At 31.0% G+C, this 19,275-nt stretch overlaps 7 protein-coding genes across 10 annotated transcripts; 3 read left to right on the forward strand and 4 right to left on the reverse strand.

Moving 5' to 3' along the window:
- Window positions 1-63: 63 nt before the first annotated feature.
- On the reverse strand, window positions 64-1,835 carry LOC116768470 (lethal(2)neighbour of Tid protein). The gene has a single exon (XM_032659207.2). The coding sequence runs from the start codon at window positions 1,608-1,610 to the stop codon at window positions 138-140; it is 1,473 nt and encodes a 490-aa protein (XP_032515098.2). The 5' UTR covers window positions 1,611-1,835; the 3' UTR covers window positions 64-137.
- Window positions 1,836-2,752: 917 nt separating this feature from the next.
- On the forward strand, window positions 2,753-5,372 carry LOC116769357 (uncharacterized). Of its 3 annotated transcripts, XM_061526786.1 has the most exons (7): window positions 2,783-2,918; window positions 3,068-3,290; window positions 3,686-3,830; window positions 4,474-4,610; window positions 4,697-4,760; window positions 4,839-4,950; window positions 5,138-5,372. In XM_061526786.1, exons 2-7 carry the CDS (start codon window positions 3,212-3,214, stop codon window positions 5,351-5,353), a joined length of 753 nt encoding a protein of 250 aa, XP_061382770.1. In that variant the 5' UTR covers window positions 2,783-2,918; window positions 3,068-3,211; the 3' UTR covers window positions 5,354-5,372. The 3 variants fall into 3 exon arrangements, with proteins under 3 accessions (XP_061382769.1, XP_061382770.1, XP_032516318.2); XM_061526785.1 differs by lacking the exon at window positions 3,068-3,290 and having other exon boundaries at window positions 2,753-2,918; XM_032660427.2 differs by having other exon boundaries at window positions 2,785-3,290.
- Window positions 5,357-7,585, reverse strand: LOC116769372 (uncharacterized). Its single transcript, XM_061526787.1, has 6 exons — window positions 7,542-7,585; window positions 7,164-7,359; window positions 6,846-6,970; window positions 6,530-6,593; window positions 5,706-5,826; window positions 5,357-5,636 (listed from the first exon to the last, which is right to left on the reverse strand). The coding sequence occupies exons 2-6, from the start codon at window positions 7,229-7,231 to the stop codon at window positions 5,436-5,438; spliced, it is 579 nt and encodes a 192-aa protein (XP_061382771.1). The 5' UTR covers window positions 7,232-7,359; window positions 7,542-7,585; the 3' UTR covers window positions 5,357-5,435.
- A 2,225-nt stretch (window positions 7,586-9,810) lies between these two features.
- On the forward strand, window positions 9,811-11,470 carry LOC116768716 (cyclin-C). Its single transcript, XM_032659515.2, has 3 exons — window positions 9,811-10,541; window positions 10,864-10,956; window positions 11,029-11,470. Exons 1-3 carry the CDS (start codon window positions 9,951-9,953, stop codon window positions 11,149-11,151), a joined length of 807 nt encoding a protein of 268 aa, XP_032515406.1. The 5' UTR covers window positions 9,811-9,950; the 3' UTR covers window positions 11,152-11,470.
- A 1,525-nt stretch (window positions 11,471-12,995) lies between these two features.
- LOC116765330 (uncharacterized) lies at window positions 12,996-13,988 on the forward strand. Its single transcript, XM_032654784.2, has 3 exons — window positions 12,996-13,156; window positions 13,242-13,476; window positions 13,780-13,988. The coding sequence occupies exons 1-3, from the start codon at window positions 13,083-13,085 to the stop codon at window positions 13,924-13,926; spliced, it is 456 nt and encodes a 151-aa protein (XP_032510675.1). The 5' UTR covers window positions 12,996-13,082; the 3' UTR covers window positions 13,927-13,988.
- Window positions 13,989-14,068: 80 nt separating this feature from the next.
- LOC116765305 (GPALPP motifs-containing protein 1) lies at window positions 14,069-18,897 on the reverse strand. 2 transcript variants are annotated; one of them, XM_032654752.2, is made up of 6 exons: window positions 18,717-18,897; window positions 16,270-17,481; window positions 15,874-16,192; window positions 15,637-15,777; window positions 15,460-15,535; window positions 14,069-14,871 (listed from the first exon to the last, which is right to left on the reverse strand). In XM_032654752.2, the coding sequence occupies exons 2-6, from the start codon at window positions 17,471-17,473 to the stop codon at window positions 14,713-14,715; spliced, it is 1,899 nt and encodes a 632-aa protein (XP_032510643.2). In that variant the 5' UTR covers window positions 17,474-17,481; window positions 18,717-18,897; the 3' UTR covers window positions 14,069-14,712. The 2 variants fall into 2 exon arrangements, with proteins under 2 accessions (XP_032510643.2, XP_032510651.2); XM_032654760.2 differs by lacking the exon at window positions 18,717-18,897 and adding an exon at window positions 18,151-18,291.
- LOC116765320 (phosphatidate cytidylyltransferase, mitochondrial) lies at window positions 17,532-18,717 on the reverse strand. Its single transcript, XM_032654772.2, has one exon. The coding sequence runs from the start codon at window positions 18,687-18,689 to the stop codon at window positions 17,679-17,681; it is 1,011 nt and encodes a 336-aa protein (XP_032510663.1). The 5' UTR covers window positions 18,690-18,717; the 3' UTR covers window positions 17,532-17,678.
- Window positions 18,898-19,275: the final 378 nt, after the last annotated feature.

Genomic DNA, 19,275 nt, shown 5'->3' on the forward strand with positions numbered 1-19,275 from the left:
TAAGTACCGTTCATCCAATCAATGTTAATGAATAAGAAGGTGTATAAAAAATAATAAGACCACTTTCGTGATAAACTTTTATAAACATTTGACAACATTGCGTTTTAAAACAAATATTAATTCATAGTTTCACATATCTATGTTAGTTTTGACGTAATGTTTAATTCTATAGCCATTTTCTTATAAACTCCATACAATATGCTGATATGACATACATGTAGAAGTGCACTTGTGATATCTGTACTAGGATAAGTATTCCAACATAGCTCTATTAATGCTAATATTAAGAATCTTACAATAACAGAATAATTAGTACACCATAATAAATAAGGTAAAGTATGGAAATACCATGAATAGAATTGATAATGCAGACTTCTAGCACATACAATACCTATAAAATTAACTAAAAACATTGGAAGAATGAACAGTTGAGATAAGATATCAAAATTAATACTAAAATGTTTTTCCTTTTCATGTTCTTTGATCACTTTGTCTTGTTTGCTTTTTTGTGATGAATTTTTTAGCATAGCTTCAAAAGAATTAAGGAATGCTTCTTGTTCTTTAGAAAGAATTTCGTCAGGTTGATTCAAGTTACTTTTGATGTCTTTTCTCAACTTTGCTCTTTTCTTATTTTCTCTGTTTTTGGCATCAATTTGGGGCTGTACCTGTCTTTGTACATACTTCAACCGGCAATAACTTTGAAAATACTTTATACACATTGGTAAACATAAAATTAAAAGCATCATGTGAATACCTAACAATGTTAAATGAAAGAATTTACTCTCAAATGTTTTTATGTCTAAAAATCTATAGTTAACAGTCCAAGTGTGGTTAAATACTCTACCCAGGTCAAAACTACCCTTAATGTATGCTATAGGAGCTACTAGTAAAAATGGCATCCCTAATACTAATTGTATTACTCCACACAGTAGTAACTGCTGTATTGTTCCTTTTAGCCCTAGGTTAACTAGATAAAAGAAAAGTAGTGCTGGGGCATAAAGAAGTATATTCATCTTTATAGAAACAGCTAAACTGTAAAAGAGACTACCTAAATACCATTTCGAATCTAGAAAGAAATTAAGGGATGCATACAGAAACAGAACAGCAACAGGGTCATTAAACATACGTAAAATATGGATTGAATGTATTCTATATGAAGTTAAAATTGTTATTACTAATACATATGGAGGCACTTTCCGAGTTTTCCTATAAATTCTTAAGACTAAAGTTAATAACAAAAGATAGATGAAAATAAATATATATTGAGCAAGTTTTATATTAGTACCATGGTTAGTGAGAAAATAGAACATAGAATAGATGTAGACGAAACCTGCAGGGTACACCAATGGGCCAGTGTCACCACGAAGTTTACTGTAATCGAGGGTTCCATTTAGAAATCCTTCACATTCTTGCATATAAGCTTTCCAATCTATTTCAGTATAAGGCACTCTTTCCACTACCAGTATGTTTATTATTAATTCAGCAATTAATATAAGGAAACAGCCTACGTGCAACTGAGACGGATTTACTATAATTCCTTTTAAATAATTCCATGTAAGCACTTTCTTGAGGTCGTTGTAAACTTCTCGAAGTTTATTTCGGTTGACCATTTTTGTATGAACGCAATTTCAATACTAAGTCAATGCAAATCTTTATATCTTTTATTCAATGATTCTATAGTATGTTAGAAGGTATGAGTCTATTTTCGACCTAATTTACAAGTCCCCAGATTTTGAGCGCATTATATTAGCTTTGGTTAATTTAGCGGCTGCTTCGGTTTTTCTATTTATGTTCACGTTCACATTGACAATTGACATTTTACTTGACATCTGAGACCTAGAATTTGAAAGTGACGTTTGCACATGTTTCTCTCATCATCAACCACTGTGTAATTGACAATGAAGCATTCGATCCTCTTTGATTTACCAGTTTAATTTCCTCCAGTTATTATTTCAAAAAAATTATTACTAAATAAATGTATCGTCCTTTAAAATATGCATTATTATTTCTATTCCTACTTATAAAATATTGATTTATAAGTAATACAATTTATAATATATTTTAAACAATTATACTAATTGCAAAATACTTTTTATTCTCTGAACGGATTGCGGAATAAATATGAAAATAAGTTTTGTGAATTTTATTCTTAGATTTTTCTACTTATATGTTCTCTTTTCGCGTATTCTGTTGGAAAGGAAAAAAAATAATCTTTTGAAAGTAATAAAGTCCCAGGCTTACTTCGATTTTTCCATTTTATTTTCAATTCCAAAGGATTCCAATATATTTTACCTGAAGATTTCTATTTTTTACCTGAACCTACGGAACCGCGGATTTAATGGTTTTTCCGTATATTTGAAAATATCATCGTATAAATTATAAAAATTTGATTGACGGTATCTGAATAATATATTTGAAATAATATGCCTATCATTTGAAAGTTATATTTAACCTCACTGATATTAAATTCTAATAAAATTGAAATGTTTTTAGTTCACTCATGATGAATACGGGATGAGTGAAACTATATTCATAGGAAACATATCACGCTAAAAATGAATTTAATAGCTCTTATTTAGAGATTAGCCGAAACATTCGCAAAAACCAATGTATTCTATATGAATACTGTGTTTAGCCTTGACCTTCATTCCTGAAAGATTTTGAAATAATTTAAACTTACTTTGGTAGCTCCAGTGAAACATACATATATGTATGCTCTAAACATATATTATTCTCGCGAATACAGAGTTAAATTAGCTTTAATAAGATGAGTAATCAGGTCAACCGAAACGGGCGTCTGCTTGTATATCAAACAGTTAAGACTAAAATTCTTTGTCATGTTGTTATTTATCTTGATGTTATTAAAGACAGCTATTCAGTCTTATTACCACAATTACCCTTGACCAGATATTGGACAGGTTTGTTTAATTTATAAAATCTTTGATAAAACCGAGTTTGTAAATGGTAAAACATTTTATCATCGTCCATATAACTCTTGTAACGAGTACCGCGATGCGTACGGGAGTAATAAAACCTTTTGATAGCAAGTTATTATTACGTCTGGCAGGATTACCGAAAAGGACATTCCGTTTAAGCTATGTAAATATCGTAATCGTAACATAATGGTGCATATATAAATAGGAATAGCTTTAAAAGTACGGCTTTCCTCTACATTTCTGAGTAACGACTAACGTGAAGCAGTTACTGTAAAATGCATATTAGAATTTTCGGTATCTTTTTTATAGTTATATTTTTATCAGTAGTCACTACTAATGGAGACAGTGTAAAACGTAAGTATTTTTTTGTTTACCTATATTAATGGTGATGTTTATGATTTAGGTATAAATATGTCAACCAATTCTTGAAAACAAATATAACAAAACAATATAATAACAGGTGATAATGAGATATGTCTTTGGCGAGAATTCAATGAAATAAAACTAAAATTCTGGGATTAATACGCGTTTTTAATTATTTTAGCTACAAACTCCCGACCCATTCCAACCGTGATCACGGTTGCTGCAAAGTAACCGAAACATTGGGAGTATGTAGTCAAAATAATTAAATACTGGTAGTAAATCGGAAAATTTTAGTTTTATTTCAATAATAGATTATTTTCGAATACAAAGTTTACGGTTTTTTTTGGTGGCACCCATAAATACATTAATATAATTTATTCAATCAGCGTCCAATGAGCTTGAAGAAGAGGTTTCAGTACTGTTAATGAAATGGCGCGAAGGACCTGTACAGACAAATCTTTTTCAACTTCCCTCTATTAAAACGATAGATATCGATGGTATTGACGGTTTTTATAATGATAATGGAATTAAGTAAGTATATTATTAATTTTTTTAATAAACAAAACCGATTTTCATAGCGTATTAAAAATAAAACATTAACACCTATTCCAGTAACGTTGTCTTCGGATACGATTAACTGAAACACAAGAATATTCATATTTAAATGAAGGTTAATCGATAATTTTTATCTGAGGCTTTAAAAAAAGTAATTTAAAATGGACATTTAACGTGTAAAGATTTCTAACTCAAAGTTAAGAACTCCATTTTGTTTACCTGAACAATATTAATTTGAATGAATTCTCAACATTATCTAAAGAAGAATGTTAACGGATGAACTTTTAGTGGTTGTAACTATTTTGATACAGGTGGATCATATCTTAAATATGTGTGTATGCGAACTTATTTAAATGTTTACTTTTTTTAAGAACCGTTAATCATATGTAATATATTGCTTATTCTGTAATTTTTGTATACGAAATTCTAAGGGTAAAAAAATAAACCGTTTTTAAGGTCCGAAATATAAATATACAGTTATCATGCAAGTGATAAATGGATACATAAGAGCAACGAGTTTTGAATAACGATCGATAAAAAATACAGGATATTAATTTATGTAACTCAAAACCTACATGTACCGACTATGAATTTGTGTTATTAATAAAAAAAATTACAGAATAACGTTTAGCATTGCCAAAATGCAGCTGACGGGGCTCGATACATTCTCTTTAGAGAAAATTACTGTAACGCAAAGTAAAGATAGCATGACATTGACGGCTCAAATCAGAGTACCCATACTGACACTACATTCCGGTAATTAAATTTTTATTCGTTACTTCCTGGACAGATTATACAAAAATGATCTAACACATTAATTTTTTTTTTCTAACTTATTGCAGACAAATATTCACTAAAGGGAAGCGCTTATTATTTCTATCCAATAAAAGGATCAGGAGGAATGACGTAAGTTTAAACAAATCTATGTTTACATCCCAGGACTTGTTTCCTTTTTATATTAAAGTATGAGTTTTTGTTTTATAGAATTCAACTGAAGGACGTTGTAGCTCTGTCGACAGTGCGCTTTGTCAGTGTTGATGACTTTAGTTCCAAGATTGACAAATTTTCATTGCAGTATAACATTAGCAAAGTTAAGGTATGTATAATTAATATTTTTACAATAATAAAGCTATAAATAATGTTATTAAAATGTAAATTGTTATTAATTGTGGGTATAAGAAAATGTACCTAATTTTAAAGATTTTTCTTTAAAATGAGGAACGTTATACAATTTATCGTTTTTTTTTTAATCATATTTTCTAATTAAAAAATTTCTATTGCAGGCTAATCTGGAGAAAAGCACTTTCTTGATTAACCAAGTGCTGAATGCTGAAGGGGCAGCCATCTTGAATGGCTTTCACGATGATATTGTCAACGGAACTTGGAATTATGCTGTTCCACAAGCTAACGAATATCTGTCTAAAGTGAGCCTTAGTGATTTCATTAAAACAATACTTAATGTCAGCCAGAGTGCATTTGTCATTAAGAATACTAAATAAAGATTTATGAAGGAAATAATTATTAGTTTTTTATTATTGCTAATATAATTGACTTTAATATTTTGCACTCCACATTATCTAATTAACCTAGAATATAAGCCTTGATTTGGGCCAAGGTAAGTCTCTCAAGAGCTTCGTTTACTTTTGTCTTCAATATGCGTGCGAAGTAATCGTTTACACGCCTCTTTATAAATTTAACTTCCGGCGAATTATCAAGGATTTTGGATTTGTTCAAGAAATTTAAAATATCTTGAATCAATTTACTTCCAACACCTAAATATAACTGAAAGGAAAAAATTATAGAATGTTAACTTAAATAAATATTTTATGTCGTTGAAAAATGCTAACGTACGTGAACAGCGTCTGCGTGGAATTTTCCCTGCATCGTTTGCACCTGATACACTTTCTTTCCTTCGTGATCCACCTCCGCAGTGCCTACGGCGCCGACCACGCTAATTCCCTTTATATTGAAGCTGTTGAATATAAGGACTTCTCATACTTTATAGGTTATATTAGATTTATAAAATCTCAAGAATAACTACTGACTTAAATTTCTTTTTTGTTACTCATACTCACTACTAACTGGGTCATTTAGTAAAAAAACAAAAAAAAATTGGTGAGAGATCTTCCAAATTTAAAATAGTGATAAAATTCAATACTTAACGTCACTCAGAACATAAGAAACTAATTAAAAGTATATAATAACGTCCTAATTCATTTTCATGTAGTGAAGACCTCGCGTTAAAATAAACGTATGTGTAGACGATTATCTATCAATAAATTAAATAAAATAATAAGAAGATCAATTAAAATTTAGTTTCCATTTTTTCCCTCTGAATATGTGTATATACACACTTTAAAACGAAGAAAAAAGTTGGAATTATGAGAAAAATCTTTAAATACTTTTCAAATATAATCTAATACTTCCATAGAAAAATGTATGAATCCTTTTGTAAAGTTTTTTTTTTTTTGTGAATAAAATTCTGCTACAAATATAACTGTCAAAAAGTCATGATATAATTTTCGCCCCTAAACTGACTCATTTGACAACGACATATAGGTATTTTCCCACACTAGGTACTGTATATGAGATCTTGTTCATGTTTCCAGCAGTTAACCAACGTTAGATAATCTTAATCACGTTAATTATTATAAGTTTTGGAATTTATTAATTACTTTACTTTGTCATCCAGTCGTAGGGGAAGGATACCACCTAAATTTATATCCAAGTGGAATGAAACTGAAAAAAATAAAATTAATAATTCAAAAATGCAACAGAAATTGCAGAGTATTTAATGTTTATGAAATTATTTATGTAACTTATAGAAAGTATTAAAAATATTGACGATTCTTATTTAAGACATAATCTGAAAGCGACCTTAATGTTGAGACACTGCATTCCTAATATTTAGGATTGCAATTCATAATTTGCTACCACAAATTTAATAAGCAACCCCTCTTAATGTAAGAAAACCAAAATGTTCTCGCCTACCATGACCATGGAGCGATGGAATCATGAAGTCGAAATCAGTTCTCAATGTGCTCATGCGAAGTTGTAAGGAATTTATTTTGAAAGCTTTGGCTCCCTCCACTTTGACTTGTATTTTCATTTGTCCTCTGAAAAAAAAAAACTTAAATTTTAAACATGTACACTTACAGTAGATCTGAAAATTCTCACACGTCATAATTATATCTATAAATATATGCATGGACTATGAAACTATCGTTTCCCAAAGCCCACCTATGATTTTTATATATTACATCCTTAAAACTACGAAATAGATTTGAACTATTGTTTTGACATACTTACGTAATAAGTCTGAAATCCTTGTTCGTAAATAGGAACGTCATTATCCCTGTCGGCAACAAGCTGCGCATACTCTCGACCACACGAAGAGCGTCTATGCTGGCTTTTATATCCACATCCGTCAATTCAGTAATATTCGGAACCTGCCCGATGTCTACTCGCCCATCGTAGGCGCCCAAATTGACGTCATTTTTGGGAACTGTTAATTTTAACAAACTTCATCTATTTTACAAATCATGACTTACGAAATCTGCTTAGTATAAACTTTTGTTGTATTTTAGTTTTTTTTTTTTTGTTTCTTAAACATCTTTAATGTCTTTTGTGTATATTAAATATCTTACGTATATTTAAAAAAGTCTCAAATACAGCGGATTTCGTTACCGCGATAATGCAGGCAAAAACGAATATACGGTGAAACATGTTTATAATTTTAACAATAACTTAATAATTGAAATAGTATATTACTACTTTTTATATAAAAATAAATTCTTAACAAAGGTTTCCTACAGACTATTTCGATACAAAGAAAAGTAAAGATTGTCACTACCATTTCGATTATAGGTACATAAATATAAAGACGACTGATTTCGTACTTTGGCATAATGTTTGGCAGAGAAAATATCAAAGGATATCATAGTGTTAGGATGCTAAAACTCCAACAGTTTTGAGTTTTAAACAAGCCTCATCTTAAATCGTTAAATTTATATAAAGACGAATTAAATGCAGAAATAGTTTTACTTGATTTTTTTTTTCATTATAAAAAGTTTCATATCTTTATATTTCAATACAATTTTTGATCTTTAAATCCGAAGTCCTTTATTTTATAAATTTGCTAAATCTTTTTGATCTTTTTGGTTCGCTTCCAGAATTTTGGTCTGCGATTTACCTATATCTATTAGTTACACATGAAGACTAATTTATATCAAATAAAACATTTAAAGCAGAACATTAATTTAAATCTACAACATTATTAATAACCATACTAAATATTTAAATTAGTACAGCAATATTTACAATGTAATAAATCACAACTGCTGTTTATTTTCTTATTAAACCAATAACTTATGAATGTTTTTAATCTACATTTTTTTGTGTCATATATCTGTCACCTGAAGATAATAAGGTCTTACTCCTTAGCTTAAGTGAAATGAAATTTGTGTTTTCTTTTTTATCTGCGACTGCCACTTACTAAGACTGGCCATTAACTATTTATATGTATGTTGTTACTGTTGCATTATCATAAAAAACATTTAGTAGTAGCCTTTAGGAAACAACAATGTATCATCCCTTTATTTATCTAAAAATTGGTAAATCAGGATGTCAACGATAAAATTTCGTTTAATTATATTCTGTTAGTTTATGGAAAATAGTCACATTGGTTAAAAACTAGGTAGCATGTTTGTATGCTTCCTCTTTATAAATTTTTCTAATCGTGTTACTTATTAATAATAATGTTGTTCACTTCTTTGTAATATACATATCCTTAATACGAGTATATCTAATGAACAACTAATTAATTCTACCTCTTCGCTCACGTTACATTAATTGCTTTAATTGGCGTGTTAAATTTCAAGTTAAATACTTATCAAACATCTTCACACAGTAATTGAGTATTAAAGTAATTTATATTTATTCAAATATCAGAATACAAATAAATTGATTTCAAGAATCTTTCAATGTTTTTTTTTATTCGTGTGATATCCATACTTAGTCTTCGTCCCTGCTATTTATGTTTAAATTCTAGTAACATGTTTCCTATTTTCCCTGAAACATTAGTTAATACGATAATTAACTTTTTTATAATTTAAAGCATTTGTTAAATATATTTTCATTAATTAAAGGCTTTTTCTACAAATCAAAATATGTGAAGTCTAAAGTTTATTCAATAATATTGATTAGGCAATTTCGATTTATTTGTTTACACATCGTTCTGAGTTTAAAGTCATTAAGTACATAAAGGAGGTGACGTCAAATCATTTGAAAATTCATATAATAAATAATAATAATCAGGTCTGTATATATTATTGTGATGCTGGTATTATAATTTGAGTCGCCTCCTAAAGATTCTTGATGACTTAATATTTGATCATTAAAACACCAGATTTTCAGTATTTCTTCAAAGTTTAGACCGTCCCTATATAAACATGAAATGGGGTTCAAAGGGACAGTAATTGCAGAAACGGTAATTGTACGGTACAGGGAAAAACTAGAGCTGCTAAGATTTTTGTCAATAGGTGTTTAGGTACATGCGTACTGCCCTTATAGTTCGTTTATGGTCTCTTGTCATACTGCACGTCCCAAATCATAAATATCCTAGCCAAAATAAAGCCCAATAAATCTTTATTTCATTAAATCGTATAACTCAAAACTTTAGTGTCTGTTAACAATTTACTAATTTACATAGTAGCCTAGATTATTATTTATATAGTTTTATAGCTGATAAAAATATAACCACTCTTTAAAAAACAAAAATTTTTATATTCCATTAAACAAGCTCCTTTCTGTCTTTCTTCACAGTATTCAAAATTATAATTCATTCAATAAATAAAAACGCTGACATTGGCAAAGTATTCCACAATTCCAGTGTGAATGAAGCCATTGACATACCTTACGCATTTGACGTACGTTTATCATATTGACACTTGAATTTTGACAATAAGATCATAAAAGACAGATTTACTTACTCGATCAACCTTGTTTATAAAAATAGGGAAATAATTTTTAAGCATTTTTAAAAATAAATGAATCTTTCTTATTTACTAGCAGTTGTATAATAATAAGTGATCTGAGATGGCTGGAAACTTTTGGCAAAGTTCTCACCATCAGCAATGGATTTTAGACAAACAAGATCTCATACGAGATCGCCAACACGATTTAGCTAAATTGACGGAAGAGGAATATCAAAAAATATTCAATTTCTTTGCTAGCATAATACAAGTATTAGGCGAACAGTTAAAATTGCGTCAGCAAGTAATAGCGACCGCTACTGTTTACTTTAAAAGATTCTATGCAAGAAACTCCTTGAAATGCATAGATCCGTTGCTTCTAGCTCCTACCTGCGTTTTTTTGGCGTCAAAAGTAGAAGAATTTGGTGTTATTTCTAATTCAAGATTAATAACAACATGTCAAACAGTTATCAAGAATAAATTCAGTTATGCTTATGGTCAGCAGGAGTTTCCTTACAGAACAAATCATATTTTGGAATGTGAATTCTATTTACTGGAGAACTTAGACTGTTGTCTGATTGTATATCAACCATACAGACCCCTGTTACTCTTTGTTCAAGACATTGGCCAAGATGATCAACTTCTTACCTATGCTTGGAGAATTGTTAATGACTCTTTACGAACTGATGTTAGCTTACTATATCCCCCATATCAGGTAAACATATTCTAATATTGTTTTAAAATAAATAATAACATTGTTTAAGAGGCTTTTACAAATGTTTATAGTTTTTTTGAATCATTATTACCCATCTGAAATCAAATCATCTCAGACTTGTCATTGTTATTGGCCACATTATGTTTGTCGTGTTTGCTCCATGTTATTATAATGAAAAAAACAATGCTTAAATTTTATATTGCAATATAAAAACTAGTAAGGAATTCATTACTTTATTCCTTGGGTAATTGAGTAATACTATGACAACTAAGATTGATGGTTTATTTTTAAAGGTACTTAAGTTCAGAAATCTCTTTTACAGATTGCGATAGGAGCACTTCATATTGCATGTGTAATGCTAGGCAAGGAAAATTTAAAGCCTTGGTTCGCCGAATTGAATGTTGACATGGACAAGGTATTAAAGTGTAACAATACTATCGATGATAGCCACAATAAATGTATTAATTTTTAAATACCTTTTTCACAGATCCAAGAAATAGTAAGGTTAATTATCAACTTATATGAAATGTGGAAAAGCTATGATGAAAAGAAAGAAATCCAGGGCCTCTTAGGAAAAATGCCAAAACCAAGTCCAGCACCTCAAAGATAATAATTGATGAACTTTTATAATAATAAAAAAAAATTGTTTATGGATGATTTTATAAAAGACTACACTATACATATATATATGTTATTTATTTAACCTTTACAAAAAGTATTAATATATCAGTGGTGTCATGTTCGAACATGTCCTACTGTTATTTGGTGGAATAACAGAAGCCATTCTGGACTCATGAAGAGGTGGAAACCTTTTGCTCTTGGAACTACCTCACGAAGGGACAATGTACTGATGACCTTGAGACTTAAGTCAATCGCTATAATTGAATTAGTACAAATATAAAAATAAAAGTAAACACTTTATAATAACACAGATGTCTAGTTTATTCCAACTCCTTTATATACTAAGACAGCAGTGTCTAAATACTAGATTGTTTTTAATCATGTATGTTTTTAAGATCATTAATGCAAATTTATATTCTGGAAATCATAGGTCAGAAGTATGATGTGTCAATTCCACTTATTTGATATTGTATTTAAAATAAGTGGAATTGACGTATTATCCTTCTATTATCTATCTATTAAAAATAAAATTCGACCTAGTTTCGTGTTGCTCGGCTGACGCACATAGTAGAATACAATTAAGTAAACATGCTCTAAACAATTTACTGTGATTTTTCCGTTCTAGTATATGGAATTGTCTTTTGAAATGACAAAGTTTGTTTGGATAACGGACTATAAACGACAAATTATAAAATTGGCGGTTCAAATAAATGACGATGCGATCTTGTATCGTTCAAATATATTTTTAATGTACCTATTGCAAATAAAAGAACTTGTTCGAAGTCACCAGAATTTTAAATAAGTATCTCCTGAATTTGTCATTTATTACAATCCTACCTTTTCTTCCCTTTCATTCAAGATAAGATAATCACTATAGTGAAAACAAAAAGAATAATTTAAAAATAAAAGAAAAAAATATATATTCTTAGCCCTCGACCGAATGAAACTGACGTTGAAAAGTGTAAGAAGTATTATCTGAAATTAATTCCTGAACCAAAAAAATTAAGGAATAGTGTGAGGATGTTCATTACCTATTCTTTTAAAAAAGTTTTGTAGTAAAGTATATGTTAAAATCAATATAAATCCAGTGCAGGTTAAAGTTTTGGAAGACGTTCAGGAGTCGCAGGTGAATTCTGCTTCTGTCAATGTATTTTTATGCCTAGTATACTTTCTACTTGAATATTAATTAATATGAAATACGACAACGAATCCTGCTGATGGAATTTTCTAAATAGCTTAACATTGCTGAAATAGTAAAAATACTTGTGTACAGAATAAGATCTAAGATTTTCGCGAGTTTTATTCATTTAAATGAAAATGAAACGTCGGGATTATGTAGTTTTCAAATAATAAAATCCGCGTAGTGTACTTGTGTACATATACATATCATGTCATATTCATCAGTTAAAATAATAAGTTATATCAAATACATAACGAAAATTAACTTCTTAGTAAACGGATGAAATTTAAACGTTTACCCGTTATGTACATTCATAATTGTGTATTGTATGGAGTGATACTTTCATAACATTTGGTTCCTATTCCTATCAAAATATTGTTACTTTCGGCTTGGATTACAATACGGTGTTCCTCATTTTTAAAGAATCTAATACAAAGATTAAAATATGTAAGAGAAAATGAAATATACAATAAAATTGACATAAAAGGAAATTTTGTTTTGGGGAGGATGGTATCACAATCTTTGCTTTAGAACTGCTTAAGAAAAGAAATGAAGAAGAGTAGCCCGGGTGAGTAGTTATAAAGAAAAAGTATATTTGATAATTTAACCACCTTTTTAAAAAATTAAAATTTGTATTCGTTCCTTTACTGTCTGGTCACCCTATTCAGTTTGAACAGAGTTTGGGTATTTAAGGAACCTGTTCAAACACAACTTCACAATTGAAAGCTGCTGATTTCAACATGGTATCGATCAGTGAATTGATCTGCATTTGCTATTTTGTATTCGGCCTATCTTTTGGTCAGGTGGTACAGATGTACGTATAAAATTTATTTAATATATATATTTTTTTAATAAAATAATTACTGCAATATATAGCGGCTTCTAATTTTCATACACAGCACCACACCTGTGGACGTTGGTGAAAAGGGTAATTGTACTTGTGGAGGATTTCCTTCATCCACGATAGATGGGACAACTGAGCCGCTTCTTTCTCAAGCTCCGGGTATTGGGGTTAAGTGCGATGATTCCGGCGATGGTATCTGCAAGAGTCTTTGTGTTGCATTAGCGACCGCTGCAGAAGCTAGAGGACCCGAAATTTTGTGTGCGAGACTCAAGGAGGCTAATGAGTTGCAGGTAGATACTTCCTATCATTTTATTTTTATACAGACAGATAATCGTCCCTTAGACATTGTTTGAAAGAAATTTTTCTCTATTATTAGTTATTATTATTCTATTTCTGAGATAATCAGTGATTTCAATATACTTTATATTGAAAGCAAAACCCATATGTTGAAAATAAGTCTTATATGTAATTTTCATTAAAAAAATACATTTTCTATACGGTAGGTAAGATGCAATACACATAAGTATTTTTATGTTATTGGTCCATAATGTACCTAAATGTATTTAGATTAGAATTAATTATATATTTTACAGTTGTCAGCATTTTATAAGATATGCGATAGGCCGTGGACCTACGCCGGTATTTCGGCAAAAGGAGCCCTCTGCTGTGAGAACGGAAATGTCAAAGTTTGTCCTTCCGTTGAAAATTTTACCGCTTCCCCTGACAAGAAGCCGGAGTGATTTGAATACAATATATTAAAAGATTTATGTACTGAATTTCCATTAAATCAATGTATTTAATTGAGTAGTGTGTTATTTTCATACTTAAATTATTAAAGGATTAATTAATATATAGAGAGTGGTTCAAATAAAAAAATAAAAATGAAGTAAATCATGTATTTATTTACAACTTCTGTACGACAGCTGATACATACGTGTATTTAAATTTGTACATTTCGCCGTAAGTAAAAAAATATAAAGCATAATATTACATTCTAGTGTTCCGTTGAATTCTTTAAGACACTTCGATAATGCAATTATTATTGATTATAAAAATTCCAAACAGACTGTGAAGATAGATTTTACATTGCATTCTCAGTTTAAACACCGATATATTGAGTATATAATTTATTCATTAAAAGTATTTGTCTATTTAATTGCTTAGTAATGAAAACTATTGTCGATATTTGAAAAAACAGCCAGCAGACCAATGAGGTTGTAACTGACATTTATTCTATAAACTTAAACTGTTTGTTTGGAATACATTTTAAAACATGATATTCCATATTTGAAATTAAATTACCTTTTAGTTAGTAAAATAAAATTATAATATCGATTTAAGAACAGTTGCTGTTTAATGTATGATTTATTTCATACTTATTCGTGTATAATTTGTGACTACCTGCCATATGTTTTAGTTTTTTCTTCCTTTTGGCAAAGTATAAAGTTCACTTAAAGACGAAGTACGCATTGAACACGAAGTACGCTTGTCAAGTTGGTACACATTTCACTAAAGATATGCAGTTGTTACAAGAACTTTGCTTCACCGCTTGAGAATCTGTTGTTAAGGTCTTGTGCTTTCTTGATGATGGACTTCTTCTGTGCTTCGTCGAACCTGTTCATTTGCAGGTCGAGGTCACGGCTGAATGGCCGGCGTTCTTTCTTTTCATCGTCCTTTTCATCCTTCTGTGAGAAATAATTTTTTAATTAATATATTATTCGGTTTAAATGGTTTCAGAATATATGTTATAAGTGGCCATCCATCAAGCACGTCACACGTTAAAGGGGAGGGAGGGTATCAGCGAAGTGTGACATCGTGTGACAAGGGGCATGGGGGGGGGGGTCAATAGTTTTGTTACGTCACATATTATTTTTTTTTTGATGTTATTTAAAAATTTAACCAATTTACGATGTGATCTATATTTATTAATAATTAAGCATTCTCGCTACGGGATAATCTCTCATGCATCGTCATTTAACTTCTAGAACGACGTTGTAATACAAGCGAGACCGTCAAATTCACGAGAATTTTGAATGGTAAGAATTTAAATTGGTTTAAGTAATTTCGAGCGAATCTAATGTAAAAAACATTCTCTGTAAATACATACATAAATTTACAATAAAGTGTGACGTCACATCAAGAGGGGGAGGGGATTATAAAAATGTGACAACTGGTGACAAGGAAGAGGGGAGGGGTTCAAAGTCCTAAAATTCGTGTGACGTACTTTATGGATGGCCCCTAAAGGAAAACACAAAATTTAAAATAAATGTCACCTTCTTTTTCTTCTTGAGTTTCTTTTGATGAATGTCAAGTAAGCTTTCTTCTCTTTTATGCTTCTTTTTGTGTTTCCTGAAAATATTTTATGTTTCATTGAATTTACTATTAGTGTAGGATTAGATTTTAATACGGAATCTTCAAGGGGGTAGATATCACTGGGAGTAGTTTCTTACTTAACAGCTTTTTCTTGTTCCTCGTCCCTGTTTGAGATACAGCGCGATTTAGCTTCCTTTTGAAGAGTCTCGCTTGAATCTTCTTTAACAATCCCTAATGCTTTTTTTGCTTTATCTTCTGGAGTGTCTGTCCAACTCGACCTTAAAAATTAAATGTATAAATTTTGTAAAACATTATACAACTGAAAACAATAATAATTTAGGCATTGTTGAATAACAGACAATTATTATGCTTACCTATCAGACATGTCTGGTCCCTCTTTAGCTCTGAAACTTCGAGCTTCCAGGCCTAGAATTTTAGCTTTTCCTTCTGGAAGTTCTAGCATCCACTGCTCTCGAGTTTTGATATCCGTGTTCTGTAAGGAGTGACCATCAAGAGATTTTATTTTCATTTCAATGGCCCTTTCCTCGAGACGCTGGTGAGCTTCCGACCATTTAATCTCAGCCCCAGCAGGCAGAGGTCCTATACCATCCTCGTCATCAGAACTCTTTATCACTTGAATCTCCTCACTTTTATCGGCTAATACTTTCCTTAAGTCCTCTGGTATGGATGGACCTGAAGTAAAAGTTATTAGAAAAATGGAATAAAATTATTGTAATATTTTGTTAATATCAATATTAACGGAAATTTACCAATATTACGATTTCTTTTTTGTAGATGCGGTGGTAGCGATGGTCCTTCTTTTGTCGGAGACTCACTGTTTCGGGAGTTCTTCTCCAGGTGCGGTGGTAGGGCAGGACCACAAACATCAAGGTTTTGTGTCCTGCTATTGTCTAGTTTTGAGCGTTTCAATTTATGACGTAAATCAGTGGGCTCTATATCGATCTCCCCCTGAGAGTCGTCACTCATAATTTCACCTTCTTCGCTACTCTCTTTCTGATTGTTCTTTTGAGTGGACGTCACTTCTGCTATATCTACAACCGGTGTGAGTTCTTTGGGTTTAACCTCTTGAATGTCAGTGGTACTACTCACTTCAACAGACGCTGATAAATCATTTTTCTCTTTATCAGATTTCAAACTCCTTCTTTTATGTTTCTTCTTATGTTTTTTCTTTTTGGTCTTTTGCAACTGCTTTTCTAAATTTAGCAACTTAGCTCTAAGCTTTTCGTCATCGGAAGAATCGATTTCACTCGATTCTTCTGATTTTTCTTTTATTATGGCTGGTATCAAGCTATAATAGGATCCTGGTTGAACGATCTCAGAACCATCACTGGCTTGTTCATCAATTAAAATGGGACTGTTACTCATTTTTTTCTGTGTTTCAGATTCTGTTGGTTTGTGTACTGCTGATTTCTGACTGACAGTCTCGGGTGTTGATGATTTTTCCTTCTTGCTTTTTTTCTCAGATTTTTCTGAACTACTTTCTTTCGCTGAAATTTCCGCTTTCAATTCTTCTCTTCCACTTCTTCCTTTAATTGGGGATTTATTCGACCTTGATCTAGAACGTCTATAATTATCTCTACTACTTCGATTTTTATCAGCACTATTACTCCTAAAATCTCGTGGTTTGGATCTTCTTCTAGAATCCTTCTCATGTCTGTCTCTTCTATCAGGTGACCGTCTACTTCTACTTCTGTCCTGAGAATGTCTTCTCCTTATTGGTGAGTATCTTGAATACCTATGCCCATCTCTAGGGCGACTGTCATATTTTTCTCTATTTCCTGGTCTCCTGTCTATGTCTTTGAATTTGTCATCATACCTCCTACTTCTCTCTGAGGTCCTACCAAATGCTATATCTCTTTTTTGACCATTGTTATTTGACCTTTCTTCTTTACTCTTATCATGAGTTTTAAATCTACCAGTCTCTGAATCACTGCTTGATTCATCAGACAGCATGTTGGGACCTAAAATGAAATAAAGGATAAAAAATAAGTGGAATAAAAACAAATTTAAATTAAATCATATTCTAGCTTTATTTATACATGATTTATTGCACTTTAAACAACGCTAAAACTTATATATTAAGAAAGTGATGTTATCATGCTGAATATAAAAGACACCGGCAGGTCACAGACACTAGGCCATTTACCAATTTTATAGATTAAAACATTTTGGCAATTTTTTTAGCACTGTACCGAATAGATTTCATTAAACCTGCCGTCGGTATGCCTTTTAGGGATTGTCTCACACTGGATTGCCAAACTAAATCTTTTAATATTTGTCTCAAAATAACAGCACAGTCAATGTCATAGGCAACAGCTCTAAGAACATCTTCCATGTCCTGCTGCGGACCACCATGGTTCCAAAACTTTACTATCCTTTGTTGTGGAACCATTGGTAGCTGCATTAAATGATGAAGCTTAGTTTCAGGATTGGTGTCTTGATGGCACTGTGTATCTCCAGTTGGGAAATCCACATAGGCATGGAATTGCTGCAAGATTGGTCTGTAGAGCTCCCGGAAATTAGACAACTGTGGTTGTACAATGTTTCTAACTTTATTTTTATTCTCTCCAAATGTCATTCTAAAGTCACCTGCATAACTTAAGTTAGATATAGCAAAATAAAAATCATACTCAGAAAATGTTTCTGGTAAAATAAGTAGAGCTGTGTGAACAGCACATCTTAAATTAGCTTGTAGTGCATTTTGCAGTTGGGAACTGTTGGTTTGTTTGATGATCTCTACGGGTTTGTGAAGACGACCAGCGAGATATAAGTCATTCCAATCCAGAAGATCTGCAATAAGGTCTTTCTGTGATACTACACCATATTTAATAGTTACGTTTTCTTCTTTTATGTCAACGAGAGTATTGAAATAAACTTTAGCACCCCAATTTTCTTGAAATCTTGCAACAAATCCCTTGCCCAGAAATCGGAGTGCGGAGTAATGGGACGGGTTCATCTCAATATTAGCACCATGCCAACGATAAGAATTATCGACGCAGTATATCAGGTCGATCATATTCTGTTTCTTTTGATTTCCTATTTGAGGCTTAACAGCGGATCCATAAGCGAAGCAAAACGTAAAATTTTGTGGAAATTTTGATAATATCCTATAGTATAGGGGCGATATATCCCTTGCGGCAGCAGACACCTTCGCAGCAACAGATGCCATGATATATAAAACGATTTGTATGCTGACCTTTTGCTGCTGGGACCCAATATTTCCTGTGTTTTTCTTGAACTTTAAACAACAGATGTTAAGAAAAATTCAAACCAAACGTAGTTTTTTTTGGTGCATAGGTCTTATTTACAATAAATGACCACCAACACCAATGCACATTATTTTTGACTTCTGTTTGACATCATATGAATTTGACGAAATTATCCCACAGACTATAATGTAATGCGATTGTCTATAACTATCCACGCTCTTCCCTTGAGCTCAGTATTACCAATATTTAAATTATCAAATTGTCTTCCATACCATATAAAAAGTGGTTATAATTAAATACATGTTTGACTTTTTAGCAGTCTCAGTTATTTTATCAATAAGTTGTTGAAGCATAAAATGAAGGACATATTTTTTTTTGATAAATTCACTTAAGTTGTTTTTCATAAAACAAGTAATTGGGAAACATTATTCCATAGTTTTTTTTCTTTCATGTTCAGCTTAACAAAAATAGTTTATTTTTTTAAAATAATGAAATAATTTATTCATTTAATACGAATTTACCATAATTTGGAGTATTAATCAAACT

Source organism: Danaus plexippus (assembly GCF_018135715.1).
Source record: "Danaus plexippus chromosome 3 unlocalized genomic scaffold, MEX_DaPlex mxdp_25, whole genome shotgun sequence".
Lineage (NCBI taxonomy): Eukaryota > Metazoa > Arthropoda > Insecta > Lepidoptera > Nymphalidae > Danaus > Danaus plexippus.